The sequence below is a fragment of the Gymnogyps californianus genome, chromosome 2 (assembly GCF_018139145.2).
Source record: "Gymnogyps californianus isolate 813 chromosome 2, ASM1813914v2, whole genome shotgun sequence".
NCBI classification, from domain to species: domain Eukaryota; kingdom Metazoa; phylum Chordata; class Aves; order Accipitriformes; family Cathartidae; genus Gymnogyps; species Gymnogyps californianus.
In genome coordinates, this window is record NC_059472.1 from 162,800,473 (window position 1) to 162,820,522 (window position 20,050).

The window sequence follows — 20,050 nt, forward strand, 5'->3', positions numbered from 1 at the left end:
CAGACTTCTGTGTGGATAGCTGCAGTTCCCTTTAAATTGCATTTCTTTGCTAAAGAAATCATTTGCCAAAAATTGGATGAGTATGCCTAGCCAGAGCTGGAAGGAGTTTGTGGGTGGGATAAAGCTGGCAGTCAGCAGGGGAGAAAGGAGAGGAAAATGATCCACCCAAAATATCTTCTATATTTGTTCTCCCTCTCCCTTTTTCTCTTTTCCTTTCTGATTTTCCCCTTTTGTTTGGGAGTGTCATGCCTCACTTGATACAATGCCTAGCACAGAAGGAAGCTGATCTGGGTTGGTCCCTAGGCACCAGTGCAATAAATTAGGATGAATCATAATTTTTAATGCTGCTGCTTCAGCAGGACCTTTGCACTGGCACAGACAAGGTGCCTCCATTTAGGAAGTGACTCTCCCAGGGTGAGAATACACCCAGCATGGAGACAGGTCTCTGCAGGCTGTTACTGAGTTGGAAAAATCAGTCTTCAGTGTCACCTCCTGGCTTGCTGTTTATCTCCGGTGCAGGATCAGGAAAGCTGCTGATGGCTTTTCAAAACACTGCCTTGTGACCAGAGGAATGATAGGAAGAAAGAAAGGAGAAACACCAGGGAAAGAAATGTGTGATGTGTGTGTAAGGGAATGACCCCAGCTTCCCAAAGATGTTTTTCCCATTCCTGTGCTCATCTAACCTCCTGATCTGATTGCCTAGACGGACACGTGGCCCCAGCTGGAACAAAACAGCCCAGATCTACCTTAGTGAATGGATTTGGGCTGATATGCTCCATTGGAGCGACTGATCCATTTAGTTTAAAGGGAGAAAAATTGCCAATGTAGCAAAATCTATCCTTTTCCCTCTGGTACTTTTCCTCTGCCTTCCTGCTATGTGAACTAGGAGAGTACAAAGGGCTGAACTGCTGATTTTTTTGGTGGAAAATACATTGAAGCTGAAACATTAAGGAAAAAAAAAAAAATCAAACCAGAAACCTCTTGGATTTTCCACTTCCTTGTGAAGCTGATATGGGGAAGCCCGGGACAACGTAGTATTATTTAGATTAGAAAAAGGGTGAGATCTGTCACTGGGAAGAGGGCTGAAAGGCTGTAAATAAAAGCAGGCGAAGCATTACTGCAGATTGTGTTAGCAGGGCAGTGTCAGTAATTAAAGGAAGATCGACACAGTTTGGATTCATGCTAACGATTCAGACCGCAGCCTAGGGCGGGCATCTGATTTATTAGGCTCCATTCAGGAACAGTGTTGGACTACACAGAGCATCTAAATATCTCCCTCAAGCTGCTGACTTTAGGTCCCAATAGTAAATTAAAGGCCTGTAGGATGAAAGGCGAAAAGCCACATAAAAGCTCCAGGCAGTGCCAGGGTTGTAGGGAAGAGCTGATCCAGTCTCTGCTGCTGATTGCTTGTTGGAGGCCCTTCTGCCCCATCCCTGATCTGCACAGGGGTCTGCCAGGGCCCCTTCCCCCTGGCCCTGCATCCCGGCTAGAAATGCTGCAAAAACCCAGCCCTGGAACGAGACTAAAACAGCTGCCAACATTGCGTGCAACTATTCAGCCTATCATCAGGCATATCCGAAACCCCTCCAACTCTTTGTTCCTGGACTTCCTTGTTTACAATGACAGTGGCTTTGGGCTTAACAGACCTGTCTTGGTGGGTGACCCTTACGAACCTGAGTCCCCCCAGTTGGGAGGCCCAGTGCAGTGGCAGGGGCCTCTGCCATCCCACACCTCCGCTGTCCCACCAGCTGTCCCATCAGTCACATCCATTGCTGTGTCCAGTGCCCCCCCCATTCAACATCACTTTGAGCCACGCAGCTCAGGAACCACTTCCAGTATAGCAGTGGCAATGCAGGGCTCAGCACGACTGATCTGAATAGCAGGGTGGCTGACCTGCTCTGCCCTGTGCTCACGGCAAGGCAGCAAACGCCTCTAGATTTGGCTCAGCTAAGTCCAGACCAGGTTCAGTCACAGATCTCTTCAGTCAGCAATGGACCTCAGGAACTGTCTGCCCAGGAGGATTACTTTTGCACCATACACTTAGCGTGAATGTGGCTTCAAGCCCTTCTGTCTTATGCCTAACTGCACATTTATGTGTTTCTCCAACGTTAGCCCACCTTGTGTCAGTCTTGTCTGCAGTGCATCTTCTTGGCTGAAATTCTTGAGCTGCGTTTCCCTCAAATCCTTCAAAATCTCCTTGGATAATGTGTTTCTTCCCCTTTTCTGGAGACTCTCTTCATCCTCTGGTGCCACTTATTGCTGAACCCTGCAACACTTCAGTTTACAACTAGGCTGAAAGACATACACAGATGGAGACGTGATATCAATTAGTGCATCTGGTCTGCACATCTCCTCATGAATGTGTGAACATGTTATTCCTCACAGCTTCTCAGAAATCTGGGCAGATGGATGTCTTCATCCTGAGAGTGGGATGTAAGGCGACAGCGCTCAGACCCTGCATATCCATGTACGTGAGCACTTCACTTAGGGGTCCTTTTGAGAAATAGTTAATACAAGCAGGGGAGTTGGAGGTGCGGTCTACCTCCTCGTAGGTGTTTGTCTAAATAGACAAGAAGAATCACACCCTGGGAGTGTTTAGTTCTCTCTGTTGACTCTAAAAGAGATGTTGAAGGCACAGAAAGTTTGATGAGGTGGATCGCTTTACAAATCTTCCACTCCCACTGAGATGAAAACTGGAAATCAGACCTTGCTGTGGCTTTCAGGTTGCTGTTAGGGGCAGGAAACTTTCAGGTAGGATAAACATGTGTATGCAGATCTTTTAAAATCCTCTGCTCTTTACAGCTTTGCTTCATCTGATAAAATCAACAGTGCTTTCATTTAAGGTGATTGCCGTGTCCCAATTCAGACTCCCAAAGGAAGCAAAGCTGTGTGTCAGAACCATTTCACTTGCAGAGCTGAGCTTGTTCAGCATGCAGTAGAAAAGGTGGGAGAGCAGGGGAGCTCCATTTGTGGAAAACTAAGGCAATGCGATTTACAGGGCACATGAGGAAGGGAAAGAGTTGCATCTTTTCCAGCAGCCACTCCACTATATGTTCTCAGTAGAGTCCAGTGTCCTTTTAGCCTTTCCTTAGGTTGTAGTCAACCTTGGGCTTGCCACAGGCAGTTGGAATAGCTTTATGGTCTACTTGGAGAATATTTATTGAGTATTTCAGCTAATGCTTCTTCCTAAGACAAGGGATCTGCTCAACAGAGCTGAACTGATGAGCTGAGTGTCTTTTGCCTCAGGCTAGAAATACTTAATATCACATGAAGGGGAACCAAAAGAGATGGAACAAGTGCATGTGTGTGTTTGTGTCTGTGTGTATCAGCTTATTTAAAACCTTGTTAAAGAAGATAAGCACTCAAATTTAGCATTTTGATTCCTAGCACCCATATTAAATGAAGGAAGACAATGTTTGGAACTGGCAGCTTCTGCAGGGTGGATTCAGTGCAATGCTACAATAGAATAGCACCTTCTGCAGGAAATGGAGATGAAAATGCTCTGTTTTGGGGTGAATCTCACCCCTCATTGTGGACCAATAAGCCAATGCATCTCCTCTGGAGATTGATGGGACGTGGACTGCTGTCCCTTGTAGGCACAGTGGAAGTTACCTGCATAGGGGGATACTAAACCTCTTCAATGCAACATGACTCCAGAAGGGAGCCAACCTTGTAGATCTCAAGGCCAAAGGGGACCGCCATAATTGCCCTATGGAGGGTCTTGTACAACACAGTTGGGGCTGACCACTATCCCTGTGCCCGTGGGGAGCATCTGCAGCATATCCAAGGCTTCCCAGAGTAACCACAGTCTAGACAGGATAACAGCAGCACCAAGGACCCACTGCTGGCAGCCCTGGTATGGGGTGTGGTGAGGAGACAAGGTGGAGGCCCTGTTGCTGTGCCTTCACTGCTAATGTTATTCAGCCATGTAGGATGGGTCTGTGCCAGAAATTACACCTCCCACTTGCTGGACAGGCTGTCCTGAACTGGAGAAGCTTAAAAAGGACTAATAACCCTCCTGGTAATTAAGAATCAAGCAATCTGTCCCAAATACCTTATCCCTAGTTCTCTGCTGTTGAGCTGTGAGATGAGGCAGTAACGTTTCTTATGGGATGTTAGAAAGCAGAGGCAGATAACGTATTATATAGCAGGATGCTATCTGCAGCCTGCGAAGGACAAGAGGGGCTTCTCTGAGCCCCTTCTCACTGTCCCCAGTGCAATCCCTCCAGGCTTGTTCATTCAAAGTGTTGACTGGAGCCTAAAAACTCACACAGAACTGGATTTCACCTGCTGCTAGTGAGTGTTGTGGAAGAACAGTGAAGAGCTGGATGTTGAGGCAGGAGGGTGGGAAGAGACATGCGAGCAGCAGACTGCAGTGAGACTCTGAAGATGAGCCGACTCATCTCCCAGCCATGGATGTGAAGAAGCAGGTCACAGCTCTGCCTGGAAGAGGGCTGAGGGGCTGGGAGGATGGAGGATGGTCTGGGGATGGGGAGGAGGATACTGCTATGCTCTGACTGCTCCTTTGGGCCTTTTATTCCCAGTAACTGGTACATTCCTTCCAACTGCCTTTGTGTAGCTTTTGAGTGGCAGGGAAAGTGCCCCAATGTAAACAGATCATTTGTGGTAGCTGAAGAAAAATGCTCTTGGCTGCAGCTTCCCGTGCCAGTGTCAAATTTCAGCTCAAACCAAGCTTCATCCATAGCTTAGCTGGGTGGTGAGGAGTTGGGCTGGTCTCTGTAAAGACGTGATGCAATTTGCTTGCACCCACAAAGGGAGAATTGTGTTCTTTGAAAGTGCCTGTATTGCTTTATAAAAGATCCTTGGTTTTGCACAGCCCTGTCATTTGAGAATGGTGGGGTTTGTTGCTTTTGCTGTTGTGGAAAGGGCAAATATAGGGTGACGCTGAGAAAGGGGGAACATGCTACGCAGATTGAGGCGTTGTATTGGCTAATTCCGAGATTGCATTTTTCTGGAATAACGAACACCCTTCAAAGGCAGGAGTACCGAACGCATCCAGGTGGCAGCAAGTCTCTCACTGACTTCACTGGAAGCTGCAGGGTCTAGGGGTGTTCCTGATTTTAAGGCATAACCCGCTCACTTAGAGATTGTACCCAGGCAGTCACCCTTCCCAGTACTGCTTCCTGCTGCCAGCATCGCTGCTGCCTTGTTTGGGTTCAAAGTCAGCCCTCTCCAGGATTCAGCCTTCCTCCCACAGTCAGATCTTGCACAAGAGATACGTCAGTGGTATGGTGATCTGCGACCAACCATGCGCTGTTGGTGTGTTCCTTCACCTGAAGGTTTTATGTGCACTTTGAAAGAGGCTGGAGAGAGTTGATTCAGCACAATACATGTGCTCCTTGGATTAGCTCAGCAGCCAGCTGTGTTACGTTGGCACATGCTGCTGGTTACGATTAGTGTTGTACCATGGTAGCAGTTGCAGGAGAAGCTCTTTTCAGAAGAGGAGGTATCTTTGGGAAGGGTCTGGGAACTCTTCCTTAGGCTGTCAGCACCCTAAGGTTTCACCTGCAAGATCCCTTACATATTAAAATCCCATGTCTGCTATCCACGAGGCACCTGTCCAGAACTTAATGGACCTCACTCCTCATTAAAATGTCTAGTGAAGCAGAGGGCTGCACTGCTTCAGTCCCTGCATGGATCTCATACCGTTTCCCAAGTTGTGCATGTGTTTATAAGCATGCATTGCAGAGACTGGGGTAGATTAAATAACAGGGCCACACAGAAGGGCAGAAACTGTGCCGCAAATAGCTCCCATGAGCCCTGGCCTCCAGACTTAGCCTTGTTTGCTGAGCCACATTCAGTTTTGAAAAAAATAGCGTATTTTTATTGCCTCTAACAGCACAACTGTTTAAGTTGTCTAGTTGAGGGGATGGTCAGCTCTGTATCACAGGGGAATCAGTGGGCTATCTGGGGTTTTCAAACTCATGGCTTGTGGTCTCAGAGGCTGGCTAGAGTCAGGGCAAGGCCTCAGTGGAAAAACAGACTTAGTTTTACCTGTATCTATGGATAATAACCAATGACTGATGCAACTCTAAAAGGCCCTGGCCCTGGTTGCAGCTGAGGAGCTGTTATATCCTTGCTCCTTCAGGGCAGGCTGGAACCTCTTCTAATCACCAGCTATTTTGTCCACTTTTCCATGTGCAGCAATTGAAAGGGAAGATCCTTGTGAAAGGCAAGAAGCTGAGCAGGCAAGAGGACCCCAGCGGAACAAATGGGAACAACAACCTGGAGGCTGAGGATGTCTCTGATGAAGATGAAGCAGCTGAAATTGAAGATGAATCTGTAAAGACTGAGATACAGCAGAAGGGGAAGGTAAGTAAAAGAAGTAATTGAGTCCCGAAAAGGGGCAGAGCTGGAGAGGCAGAAAAGCTATAAACAAGGTCTTTGCCTATTGCAGAAGGCTCTGAAGTCCTGCATCAGGAAATCCTGTCTTGTTAGCCTATCCCATGACTCATGCTGGGAAACCACTTTCTAGGTGGCTTTTGTACAATGCCTAAAAAAAAAAAAAGAAAAGAAAAGCAATTGAAATATGCTTTAAATATGTTCCAGCTAAGACAGTTTTCAGTGTGGTTTCAGCTACTCAGCTGGGGATATGTAAGGGTGAATTGTTGAAATCACTGGAGCTAAGGATCCTGGTCCTTGCTCAGCTTAATGATCTCTGTCCCAAGCACAGAGATCTTGCAGAGCCAGCCAAGCATGAAGCTTGGCTTCTTTCCTTAAAATGAGGCTGGAGGACCCTGCAGCTGGGACAGACCAGGTAGCATTTATGGAAGCAGTGGAAGGGCACATGTTCAATCTATCTCTGTCTGATTTCCAGAAATCTATTTGTCATGGGACCGTCATAACTTTGTTTATTACCAGAGACTGGTGCTTTTCTAGTCACATTTGGGGACATACCTGCACCCTCACTGGCCATGTTTTTCTGACCCAGAGGAGGGAGGGAGGGAAGAGCTATGGATCTATGGGGAAGGGGTGGCTGGTTACCAAAGCAATTGGGATTATTTCTGGGAGGAAAAGGCTGGCCTTTACACGAGTGTTTTGCTTCCTCATGTGAGGACATTCATTTTTCCAGCCTGCAGGTCATTGTGAAGGCCATATCCCTTACGGAGCAGGTTCATAGGTGGTATAAATACATTCAGTCCCACTGACGGCAAAGCTGATTAATTGACATTGCCTCTGGATCTGGTCTGATCTATGCTTCCCCTTGCTGATTTGCTCACTCTTTGAGGGTCTTATTTCTTTCTCTGAACTGTAGTCAATAATGTGTATAATTTTGAAAAAGTCTGTCATTTTCTTTTCTTACCTCTGATGGGAGCTGGTGGCTCTCACTTCACCCTTGCACCAATGAATGTGGCTGTGGAGTAGGAGGTATCAAAGCATTGTGAGAACTTCCTAGTTCAACGGAAAAAAACCCCAAGCTCTGTGGAGGCCAAAACATCCTTCCCTTCCCCTTATTTCCAGATTTGCATGCTTGGGACCAGGACAGTATGGAAAACTCATTGCTAAGGCTCTGTTATAAAGTTTAGCAACTGGAGACAGCCATTGATGCTGAAATACAAGTGATCGTGCAGAGAGCAGCAGAAAGGGTATCCCACCAACAAAGAGAGAATCCATCTGGAGAACATCATGCAACAAGGATGCTGGGACAGCAAAGCATCTGTTGTGTGAAATCCTCTCATAGCTCACCAATACAGGCTGATTGGGTTGGTTGCTACTGTGTTTGTAGCCCTAATCACTTGTGAGTTGTGATAGCCAAGCTGAAATATTCATTCACATAATAACATGCAAATAAATGCAGAAGGAAGGATGGCCCAGATGAAATTAAGTATTCTTGGTAGTAACACTTGGGAAATCAGTGATATATATCATGGGACAGGCCACGATGGGCCTGAGACGGCAGTGATGCTCTGAGAGGAGGGATTAGCACTCTCCATGCAGGGCAAGGGACATGGCAAGGGCAGCCTGCCCCTTTTCCACCCTCTCTCTGCATAGGGGTGCCACTGAGTGTTGATAGTGTACATCCTTTTCATGTGAAGATGGTGGAGAAGAGAAGCCCCAGGGGTCCTAGACAAAACATGATTATTACTTTTGAGTATGACTGCAGAAACTCCCCACAAACCTCTTGCTCTCCTGCTTTTAGAGTGACACCTTGAAGCTGGCCAAGGAGCTGTCAGACACAGTTGTGTACTGCAAGAGTGTCCATTTCAATGGCTTTGAGGACCCCAGCCATCCTCGGGCTTTCTACGAGATGTCGTCGTTCACGGAGAGCAAAGCTCTGAAACTAGCCCAGGAGTCTGGTATGTATGTTCTGCCCTGGCAAAAGGCCACCCTCTGTCCCAGTCCCTCATAAAGGGACAGCTAGTGGTGGTTAAACACAAGAAAAAGGCATCCTGAAAGACGTGGATTATGATCTCTTTGGTCATGCATGTCGCTGAGAAACAACAGGAATAACTTAATATCATAGAAGCTGTTACCAAGAAGGGCATTTTATACTGGTAGTTCACATTCAGCCAGACTTGCTAGGCAGAGGAGCAAGTATATACAGCAGCATCAAGAAGAGATAAAAGTAGTCCCCATCACTGAAAGGGCCATTTTCTTCTTTTTTTCTGTAGGAACCAGTTTTATTCATCACAACATCAGGCACTTGAGCCGGATCTACCCTGCAGGCTGGAGGACAGATTCTTCCAACTACAACCCCGTCGACTTGTGGAACGTCGGCTGCCAGATCGGTGGGTGCAACTGGGAGGTCAGAGAGGGTCAACCTGGCTGGGTCACCCATGACCTGGCTAGGCAGGGGCTTCAATTAAGGTAGATGTGCAATCTGAAGCTGTTTGCAGGCAGAGAGGCTCAGTGGTCACTGGGAGAGATCAGCTCTTCAGCCAAGGCTCAATGACTTTATCATAGACCATTTTCTGGCCCACCTCAAAACCGTTAGGAGAGCCTTTCCTGCACATTAATGCGCACATCCCTGCAATTTCACTGGAAGCAGAGGTATTGCCATTTAACAAAGGAGGAGGGAGCCGGGAGTTACAGTCACTTACTGAAAAGTGTGCTGAAATCTCTGGCAGAGATGTAAGTCAAACTCAGCTCTCTTGAGCCCTAGAGCAAGGCCATAACCATAAGGGCCACGCTGTGTGTGGCCTGAGCTGTTCCCTGTAGTCAAAGCAGCCCATCATACCTGCTCCCAGGGCGTTGAGGCCCCTGATGGTATACCGATGTCTCAGAGATGTGATGAAAACAAGGGTCCCGGAGCCTGTTAGGTGAATTATGTTGTAGCTCTCATCCAGGAAACCTGGTGTAGTGGTAAGTGGGCAGGCTGGTGATGACATGCTGGGCTCTCTTGGTGATGCTGGATGTTGGAGATGTCCCAGTTGTGCCTATGTGGCCCAGCCAGACAAGAGAAGCTGCAGATGCAGGTCTCCCTGGCCCCCAGCTGTGTAGACCTGCATGGGCTGGATGTGCTCGGCAGCATATGAACTCGCTGGGTCCCGCAGCCCCCGTGGGGGGCACAGGTAGCACCCATTGGCCTGTCTCCCCAGCATTGAGTCTGGCCTCAGGAATGTCCCTGGGAGGCAACATCAGGTCCCTCGGGGTACACTAAGGCCAGACCTGCATGCCTTATCTGACCTGAATTCAGTATTTGGGCACCCAAAATAAGATTTTTCAGAAGCCCTGAGTACTTGCAGCTCCCAGTAGAACTAGTATACTGCAGTTATTAAAGTCTTGCTTGCAGGTGGAAAAACAGGGGAGGGCCTTAAAATCCTTTTGGCCTTCCAATATTACAGGGTGTGTAGGACCCAGGACCAGGATAAATTGCCAGCTGTCTTAGAAGTTGCTAAAGAGGTTAGCATCACCCTTGAGAAATCAATCGAGTACTGAGGAGGTGCTGGGCTCCATGTGCACTCCCTATGTGGTATTAGTGAGACTGTTCACAGAGACTGCTTCCAGATTTGACATTAATGCTTTTAAAAAGATAGCAGCGAATTGGAAAGAATACAAGAAATCGGCCTGGTGTTAGGACACCAGTGAGGCTTGATCTATTTTGGGCAGGAGACAATAAAGAGATGATTTGATCGCAGCTTCTGTACTCCTACATGAGGAGTTCAGACAGTGAGGAGCTCTCTAGTCTAACCAACAGAGGCATCAATGCCCCTCAGGATGGCAAATGAAAATAGGCATGTCTGGGCTGGAAAGGAGGTTTTATAATGAGGCTAAGTAGCCAGAGAAACAATCTGAGAAGGATTTGCTGGCTTCACTGTAGGAGATAACTCCTTCAGCATAGAAAGGAATAGAATCATAGAATCATAGAAAGGTTTGGGTTGGAAGGGACCTTAAAGATCATCTAGTTTCAACCCCCCTGCCATGGGCAGGGACACCTTCCACTAGACCAGGTTGCTCAAAGCCCCATCCAACCTGGCCTTGAATAGGTTTATCTAAAAGATGCAGTTGCTCAACCAGGTGAACCATAAATTTAATGCAGGACACATTTTGATCCTGTGGAAGGCAGGAGGACAAATGAGATGGCTGTAATGGCTCCTCCTGTCTCTTTAACATCTCTGAACGCAAGAAATCCTCAGGGGTAGCAGGCTGTGAGGGTCAGAGTTTATCACTGCTCTTTGAAGCATGGAAAAGCCAATGTTTATGTCCATGAAGGGCAATTTCATATGAACAGAATTAGTATAAAAAGATTCCCGTTGATTTATCTGAAAGTGACTGAATTTATTTATTTATGTTGCAGTTGCCCTAAATTTCCAGACAGCAGGCACAGAAATGGATGTCTACCAGGGTCGGTTCCAGGACAATGGGTTTTCTGGGTATGTCTTAAAGCCGGAATTCCTCCGGGATGAGCAAACCAAATTCAATCCAAAATCCATCACAGAAGGAACATGGGGGACAAAGAAGAAGCTTCTGCTTAAAGTAAGAATAGAAGTCAGAAAATGTCTCAGTAGCATCCACCTTTGGGGGGGCATGTAGGTTGTACCTTCTCCTTCTCCTGGTCCCACCTCAGCAATGTTATCCTAACCCTACTCATTTCCCACCGCTGGGGTCTCTGCTTCAGTCCTGCATGGGCTCTCATCCCCCAGGGACTTACTTACGTGTTTAATGTTTGGCAATAGGAGAGGTTAATGACAATATTCGCTGTCGTTACAGAAACGTACAGGCAGACATGCAGTCAACAGTCACCACTGTTGTTTCCAAGTATCATCTGATCACTGTGGGGACAGTTAGAAAAGTTGCCAGCCCCCTAGCCAGCTGGCTGGGCTGGAGCAATGTTCATTAGGTGCTTTGGCTCATGACAGCTTCCTCTGAAGGATGTCACAACACTGGCTCTGAAAGACCAGCACCAGCTTGTCACAGCAGGTCCTGCACTCCTGAAGAAGGAGAGGGAAGTTTGCTAGGGAGCCCCCTCTCCTAATGATGTCCTGACCTCTTCCTCTGTTTCCCCCACAGATCATCTCTGGTCAGCAGCTGCCCAAGGTGAACAAAAGCAAAAACTCCATCGTTGATCCTAAGGTAACAGTAGAGATCCACGGCGTCCAACAGGATAACAACAAGAAGCAGACCAAAGTCATTGAAAACAATGGTAAGGGGTTTTCTTCCATGCTGTGCTCCCATGGAGCAGTAACCCTTTCATGAAATGTAGCAGAGTGTTCATTGCCAAGACTGCTGCCCTGTGGCCGGACCTGCCCAGGTGCACCCAAGCCTGCCCACACTAAGCAGATACATGAGGTGCTGTTCGCCTGCCTCAGTGCAGGGGCCCTGGTTATAGACTGCTGGTGGCATGAACTAGCCCCACAGATTGATGTCCCTATGGAGAATTGGGGTTCTTTCAGGGTTTCCTCTCTTCTCTCTCTAAGATGTTTGGAGACAGAAATTCCCTGCCAAACAACATCAGCCATATGAGTTGTTTTGAGGCTGGCTGCCAAATTTGCAGAGCTAGAGCTTTGGAAGTGCTCTTTACCTCCACGCAGTTGAACTTGACCTGGGATGCGTAGGTCCCCACCAAGATCTTCCCAGAGAAGGCTTCTTGTGAGGCAGATTTTCTCCTGAAAGTGTCACAAACTCACAAAAGATTGAGGTTGCAAGGGACTTCGGAGGTGTCTGTTCCAGACCCTGCCCAAAGCAGGACCATACTCAAAGTTAACTCAAGTTGCTCAGGGTATTGCCCAGGTGAATTTTCAATATCTCAAAAGATGGAGATTACCCAGGCTCTCTGGGCTCTCTCAAGTGATCCAGTCTTTGACTGACCTCATGACAAAATAAGATATCCCTGTTCTTACCCAGAAATTCCGCTGTTGCAGTTTGTGCCCGTTATGCATCAAGCTTTTGCTGTGCACCTGTAAGAACAGCCTGGCTCTGTCTTCTCTATAAGGAGGTAGTGGCGGATGGCAATAATAACCCCCTTAGCCTTCTCCAGGTTGAGTAACTCGACCTCTCTCAGCCTCTTCTCATACATAACATAGTCTGTGCAAGAGGAGAACATTTCCTGTAGCTCAGAGCCTCCTCACAAGGCAGGGACACTGCATCTGCTCCTCCTCTTGGCCAAAGTGGCACTGGTGCTAAATTAATGCACATCACAGCAATGTTACAGGTGAGGGGTGAAAGCCGTAAGCCCCCGTCTCCAAAGAGCCGGCCTCAAGCCTTAGCCAGCACTGACCTCAAAGATCTCACGGACCTTTCACCTCCCCATGGACCATTTCTCATCGGTCAAACATGGCTGTGATTTCCCTCCATGCAGTGAGGGTCTGAATATTGTGGCCTTCTGAGTTTGCAGAGGGCAAGTTCAGCCCTCTCTCCCGTGGGAGTAACGAGGCAGTAGGAGTCTGAGAAATCAGTCCTCACCCTCCCGCTGACAAACACGCAGGTACACACACACACACACACACTGCTTTTCTGCATGGAGTAAGAGCCAAGTGCTAGAAAGCCAATGCATATTTTCCTCCCTGCTAACAATGGTTCCTTTTTCCTCTTTCCTGTTTGAGTAAATCTGGCCTGGCTCCTAAAGCTGATGGCCATTTCCATCACCTACAATCATTTTTATAATGTCTCGAGTGAAAGCTGTGTAGGGAACATTTCAGACCTGCCAGGCCTGTTTCCTCAGGGCTGCTCAGCACACCCAGCCCCATGGCCAGCCCTTGGCTGGCTGGAGTGATACTGGAGGGATACTGGACTGATACTGGAGTGATGCTGGACTGATACTGGAGTGATGCTGGAGTGATGCCGGAGGGAGTGTTGCCCAATGGAAAGTGAATCAAACAATGAAAACATCAATGTTGGAAAGGGGCAGCTGCAGAGAGGGGGATGCATTTCATGGGCTGAGGTTTCAGATATGTGACCATGCTTCAGCAGCTCACCTGGTTTGATGTTTTACAGTTGGACTCGATGATCTTAAGGGTCTTTTCCAACCTAAATGATTTTTGATGGGACTGAAGCAGGGGCTGTGGGCACAGATCAGGTCACAGTGGTGCAGCCGTGGAGCTTGAGAGGCTGTGGGAACCTGCTGGCTCAGCAACTCTGAGCATCTCACTATGGCTCTGAGATGGGTTGAAAATCCCACATAGATGTCAGTACAGTGAAACCTACTGTCCTAGGACCGTTGACTTTCCCTCAGCTTTCACGATTTCTGCTCCCATGGGATCAGCAACGCTGGTTTTTTTCCCCAAGGATGAAGGGAGTCAGGAGCAGATGTGTGTTATCTGAACAGTCCAGTTGATTTAATCCTATCAAAGTCCAAATAGAGTGCACTGACTCAGCACAGGTATTTTGCTATAGCACTGTCCACAGGCCCATCTCGGCACCTTCAGGGCCAGCTGAAAGATCCCTGCCTCCTGCTGAATCGTTCACAGGCCCTCCATGACCAGCAGGCTTGAGCTGATGTTTTGCTGTCCTTGGGTTTCCACTCTGCACAGGCTGGGCCGATGGCAGCAAGGTTTCAAACAGGATGTCCTCTCCTCCTGTTTGTTTCTGGGGAGTGGTTTATTGAAATTGCAGAGAGCACCTGCCGTGACCTGGAGAGCGAGCAGTGAGCTTGCTCTTCATCTCTCATCTGATGTGACGGTCTGGGTTTTGTTTGCTTTGTGAGTCCAGACCACAAGATCCTTATCCATAACAGAAGTAGGGCTAGTCTGGCTGTCTCAGGCACTGCCCTTATAGAGGGAGACATAAAACATTTTGTCCACAGACTTGACGATGCTTTTTGTAATCAGACACTCCTCATTAACCTTTCTTGCAGAGAGGGAAACTGAGGCACAGAGTGGTGACAGATGGGTGTATATCTCGAGCACTCAGTGACACTTAAGGCCCAGAAGGCTGTCACAACACAAAGGCACAGCTCTCCTCTCTGCTCTCCCCTGGTTTAGGGCTGTAAAAATTTGCAGCTGGTCCAATGGCAACCAAAGACATCCGTGTATCAGCCAGCGAGAGCCTGTGGAGCAGAGCTGAGTTCACCTCCCTCCTGCTCCTTGCTGCCTTCTGGGACCGTGGTGCTGAGGTTTGCAGTGAGCAGCCTAAGCTGAAGGATTTATTAATACCAGGTAGCAAATCGGTATCAGAGCTGGGAACAATGGTCTTGGCACCTCCTAAGACCTTTGGCCTGGGTGAGATTAGGTTGGCAGTCAGGCAGTGTCTCCATCCATTTGCAAGCATCTCCGACCGCCATCCATATCTGCCAACATCTCTGACCTCCATCTTTGCTTGTGAGCATCTCTCCCTTCCTTCCTTGTTTGTGAGCAGCTCTGATCTCCATCCTTGTCTATGTTGCCCAGGCTTTAACCCGAAATGGGACGAAGAGTTTACATTTGACATAGAGATCCCTGCACTTGCCCTGGTCCGGTTTGTGGTGGAAGACTTTGACATGTCGACCAAGAACGACTTCATCGGGCAGTACACCCTTCCGTTCACTAGTCTGAAGCAAGGTAAGGCCCTGCTCCCTGTTCCTCACAACCACTGAGCCTTCTGGGAAGCTCCTAGATGGGAGGTCCAGATCCATCACACCTCAGGTCAGAACAGGGCCTCTCTCTGGGATATGGGCAAGATGATAAACGGTTTACTGGGCAGCTGTTAACACTGTCTCTGGGAAAGGGATCCTGTTGTCACCAGTGGCCTTGGGCACGATACGTTACCAGTGCTCAAAGCCATGCTTCTCAGACCTACCTGTTCTGTGGGGTACTGGGAGCAAAACGCTCTGAGACAGGGAGATGTTTTTGCAGGGTCTTGGCAAATGTTAGCAAATATTTTTCCGACCGGACTAAAGGCCACTTTCCATCTGTGTCTCTGCTTCCAGGTTATCGCCACATCCATCTTCTAACCAAGAATGGAGACCCGTACTCCTCCTCCACCCTCTTTGTGTACATCAATATCCAGGACTGCGATTAGCAGCTCAGCTCTTTCAGGGCACAGTGAACCTCGTTACAGACCTAGAAGGAATTCAGCGTGCAAAGTCTGCCGATTTCAGGGTCCCATCAAATCCCCAGTGTCTTCTCTGGAGCAGCACACGGTGCTCCATAGGACCCCTGATGTGAAATAGCCATCGACCTTCTCCATTCTGCGTGCTGGAAACATCCTAATGCTGCTGTTGAGATTAATCCTTTTGTACCTGTACGACCAATCCAGCTGTGTTTTTAGTTCACTTTATTTAGTGTGATTTTTTAATTTTGCTTTTAGCGAGAGGATAGGGACTCCTTTTTAGTAAAGTACAGCTCTTGGGTTGGGTTCGGTCAGACATCTGGACAAAACACCCAACATCTGTGCAAGAAAAAATCCACCCCACCACTGAAACCAGTGGCCAGATGCCAGGTGACTTCTTGCAACTTCAGATGTCAGCCATCTTTCACCATATGAAGTCTTAAATGGGGACACAATTCTCCTCTTTTCTGTTACGGATTAAAAAAGAAAGCTGCACTACAAAGGCCCACGTTATATAACTTGATTTTCCTTTTGTATTGTAATAAAAAATACATGAACACTACTCTGCCTGTGTGCCTGGCTCTCGGCCAGGTCGCTTTGCATTCAAAGCCTGGCTCTCATCCTGCGAAGGAGAAAGAAGCTGCCGAACGGCAGATTTCCCTCCAACCCAAAGTGAAACCCACTCAAAGGGACCTCAGAGAATTTTTGCCGATGACAGCGGAAATGCACTCAACTGACAGTAGGGCTTTTTTTTAATGCCGTAAAACTTCCTTTGTTTGTGTTTTTATAGAAAGACGTCATTTTTTAACACGGGGGAAGTGGCAGTAGAAACCGTTGTAAATGTTAGCCTGGTCCCAGTTGCACTGTAGAGGTAACCTAGCGCAAACAGACAAGAGCGTTTTGAACAGCAACACAGTATTTATGGCAACAAGTGATCTTTCTTTAAGTACAACTACAGAGTTAAGGGAATATTGTTGAAATAAAATAATATATATTTTGAAATGCCAACTATGTTACTAACAATATGTTAGACTATTAAAAGTAAAAAAATCTGGAAAAGTCCAATTACTTGTCACTATTTGCCTCTTTGTCTTACTTGAATGCACCACACATGAAGTTGGAGATAGATCTGCTTAATTTCTTAAAGCTATCAGTCTTCCTGGGGTTTTTCGTGCTTGGCGGTGGAGAGGATGGGCTGCTGCCAAAGAGGTTAATGTTCTTTTAAACAAATTCCAGTCCACTCACTCCCCCACCTATTTTTGAGTCCAAATTAGCCTCGATTTAGTGATCCCTGGGCCCACTGCAAAACTGGGTTTCATTTAGTCCTACCTGGAGTTTGTTACGCTGCAGTAATCATTGCAGGACACATTGAATTTTCCTCTTCACTACAGTATTGTGTGATGTTGTGAACCACTGCCAGATTAAATGTGAATTATATCCACAACTCGAAGGCTCATATTGAATTAACAACCAGCGGCTGAAAGAGTTCAAGAGTGGCAGAGGCCACCGAGGCAGGACAGGGTGTCCTGCAGTGACACGGGCTCTCTCTCAGCTCACCTCTGGGATGGGGCGTGTTGTATCAGGAGACGCATTTGATGGCCAAGGCTGGAGCATCCTTGACTCTGACTCGGGGACAGCCTGAGTTCGGTCCCTGCTCCCAGGATGCTCTGAGCATTTTGGTTTAAGGAGCCATGGGATAAAAAGCGTGAACGAAGGATACCCAGGACTGCCCTGTACCACGCAGGGAGCTTGCGCCGTGTGGCCTGAAAGCAGGCGTGATCAGAGGCATTCCTGCCCCCTCGCTCATGTCAGCACCAGCTCTTGTGGGGTGAGTCGGATCAGCCTGCTGAGTTGGCTGAGAACAAATTATTTGCATTTTTGGTGTTGCAGGATTAGATTTCAGTTGGATTATTGAGCTAAACCAGCCCTCACCTGCCTGCTGTGGCCGGCACTAGAGAAATGGGGGACAGGGAGTGGGGAGAGATGTGGGGACAGGACCACACTATCCAGGGTCAGGGTGGGCTTAGATGGACTACACAGAGAGGCCAGGGTTTCCTCTGCCTGTTGTGCGCTTAAATAAAGGTAGGCAAGGTCCGTGGGAAGAGAGAACATCCCTCATCAGGTAGGCACAGTTGGGGGGAAACTACTGGAGCCAGGTGGGAAAGTGGCTGAGATGGAGGTGGGATGGACCAGAGCATGATGGACAATGCTGCAAGGTCTCTTCTCTCCCCAAAGGAAGGGACATGGTCCATGCCATTATCGAGGGACCTCATCTCTGAGCAGATTAGGAAGTGCTGGAGCCCCACTCTAGGGAAGAGCTCTCGTGAAAAGAGCAGCAGAAACAGGACACGGCCCACCAGACACCACAGCAAAAGCGGCAAGCGGCATGAAAGGGAGGATGTGGGGGAGAATCTTTCCTTTAGAAATCAGAGGCAGAGAGTAAAACCCGCTCCCCCCATGAGGAGAGCAGCAGCAGTTTCCAACAGGCCCACATATCAGAAGGATCTATTATCTGTAAAATCTCATGCTGGTTTCCGAGTCCTGGCAGGAGCACTCCACTCGTGTCTTGGTGAGCATCATGGCAGCAGGAATTAAAGCAGTCTATAGCAAACCGGCCTAATCTCCCTAACCCGACTATATTTCCGCTGATCTCCATTTGATTGCCTGATGCTCGTTAGGCCCACAGTCAGGGCTGATAGGTGGCACTGCTGCATTTTATTGAGGAGCACGCACAATTTGTTAATTTGGGAGCTGGCAGGAGCGTGCCGCAGAGGGGTGATGCAAATATTGTTGCTTCCAGCAGCGGCAATAGAGGCTGAAACAGGGATAATGTGCACTGATTGTATGCAGCGTGAACACAACCGGAGCAATAATGCCGGTAATTCGGCTGATTGGCGTCTCTGCTTGACTCTTACCTTATTCAGCACAGGGGGTTTCAATGCGTTTTGGGCTGGACCCTCAAGCAGAAATGCTTGAGTAATGATGGGGTTGTGGCTTGTTTGAAGTAACTACCGATTCTTAAACACAAAGATCTGTCCAGAAGACCCCATTGCCTGGAGGTCCCTGCCTCCAGCCCAGCCAGAGGGTGACACTTCACCACTACTGCGTGATCCCGGGTGTTGAGTGAGAGCTCTTCGCTCCTCAACCAACAGCCGCCTGCAGCTCCTCAGCTCCGTCCCCACATCCCTGCAGCAGGGGTGGGCAGTCAGGCCAACTGCCCAACAGCCAAGTACCCCTGTTCGTGGGCAACTGGGGGGGGCTTCAGGAGCAGGGTAGGGGAGACAAATGGTCCTGGCTATGTGGTGTCTGGGAACAGAGGGGGCCTCACCTCCTCAGTTTGTTCTTTCTTTTCCAAAAAAATCCCAAATCCCATTAAAGACCACGTGTTTGAAGGATCTGTGGCCCTGCAGAGCTTTTCTCTGCTGCCGTCCTATCCCACACGCAGATCAAGGACACTTACAGTGCTGCTGCTGGCTGTTTATTTGGAATCACTCATCAGGTTGGAAACGGAATAAAGCTGCAAAACCACATCTTCTGGCTTTTCAAACATATGTGTTTCTTCCTCTGGTTTACAGTTGTATCCCTTAATCACTGATTGCTCACGTTTCCCCCTGCACTCCCCAATCGGACTGAGCTCGCAGTGTGGAACGGGCGCTCTCAGCCCAATGGACATCACAGGGATGGAGCCCTGACAAAACCTTCAGTGGGACACACTCTGCCTCAGGTCATCCCCAAAGCCCTCCTGGCTTCCTCTAGCCTCTGGTCTGCAGGCAGGTGGACTCTTAGGATCACCTGCACCTGGTCGTGCACATGGAGGCCGAGCGAGACTGGAGATGCTATCTGAATGAGAAAAAAAATAGTCAGTCTTGTCTGGCAGTCAAAATCAACAGCTGTGTCTAGCCCTAAACTTCATCATCCTCTTGAAACAGATCAGCTAATAAATATGTTCTAAATAAGTGGGTTTTTTTCCAAGCCAGGTTCTCATTTGTTTTACGTGCACTGGGCTATGCATGTTAGTCTACAACTGATTCTTGCTGTTCTTTGGCGAGTAGTTTTTCTGCAAGGTGAGAAGGGGCAGAACTGGCTCGTGTCACTCCATGGGCTACCCCATCGCACATCTGGCTACTCCATTACCTTTTTCCTGACCTCAAGGCTCCCCCTCTGTCCTCCTAGGGCTTCTCCCTCCTCTCCTCACCCAGAATTTACATAGCAGCTGCAAGTGGCCTTTGTCTTGCCTAATTTTAAACTTCTACAAACGATGGAAGATCATGACCTTGTGCACGTGGCAATTTGCAAAAGGGAGAGGAAAGAAGAGGCTACAATGCGGTTGTGTGACACACACTTGTCTTCATGGCTATCGGCAATAAAGTGTCAAAAAGAGGCAGAAACAGCCTGCAAAGTTGTTCTTGCAGAAGGAACGTTCCTGCCTCCTTAGGTTCAGGGTTTGCTGGGAGAAAGGAGCCGTCCCCTGAACAGTGGCTGATGGAATAACTGCATTGGAGCTTGGCCTGATTGAGATGTTGGGTTGGGTTCATTGAGCAAATGTCTGTACTTCTTCCCTACAGCTCCTAAGAGAGCAAGGGTTGGTCCCAGAGTCACTGGATGCCGGATGGCCCCTGCGGTC

The 20,050-nt window shown here is 48.3% G+C and overlaps 1 protein-coding gene across 1 annotated transcript in view; it reads left to right on the top strand.

The window, feature by feature from the left end:
* Positions 1-16,536, top strand: part of PLCD1 (phospholipase C delta 1) — a 48,547-nt gene extending 32,011 nt beyond the window's left edge. The window contains exons 9-15 of the mRNA XM_050891167.1: positions 6,166-6,333; positions 8,162-8,318; positions 8,634-8,750; positions 10,760-10,938; positions 11,473-11,605; positions 14,787-14,936; positions 15,305-16,536. Of these exons, the coding sequence (XP_050747124.1) occupies positions 6,166-6,333; positions 8,162-8,318; positions 8,634-8,750; positions 10,760-10,938; positions 11,473-11,605; positions 14,787-14,936; positions 15,305-15,396 (996 nt within the window). The 3' untranslated portion in view covers positions 15,397-16,536. The remainder of the gene's footprint in view (positions 1-6,165; positions 6,334-8,161; positions 8,319-8,633; positions 8,751-10,759; positions 10,939-11,472; positions 11,606-14,786; positions 14,937-15,304) is intronic.
* The last annotated feature ends 3,514 nt before the right edge of the window (positions 16,537-20,050 follow it).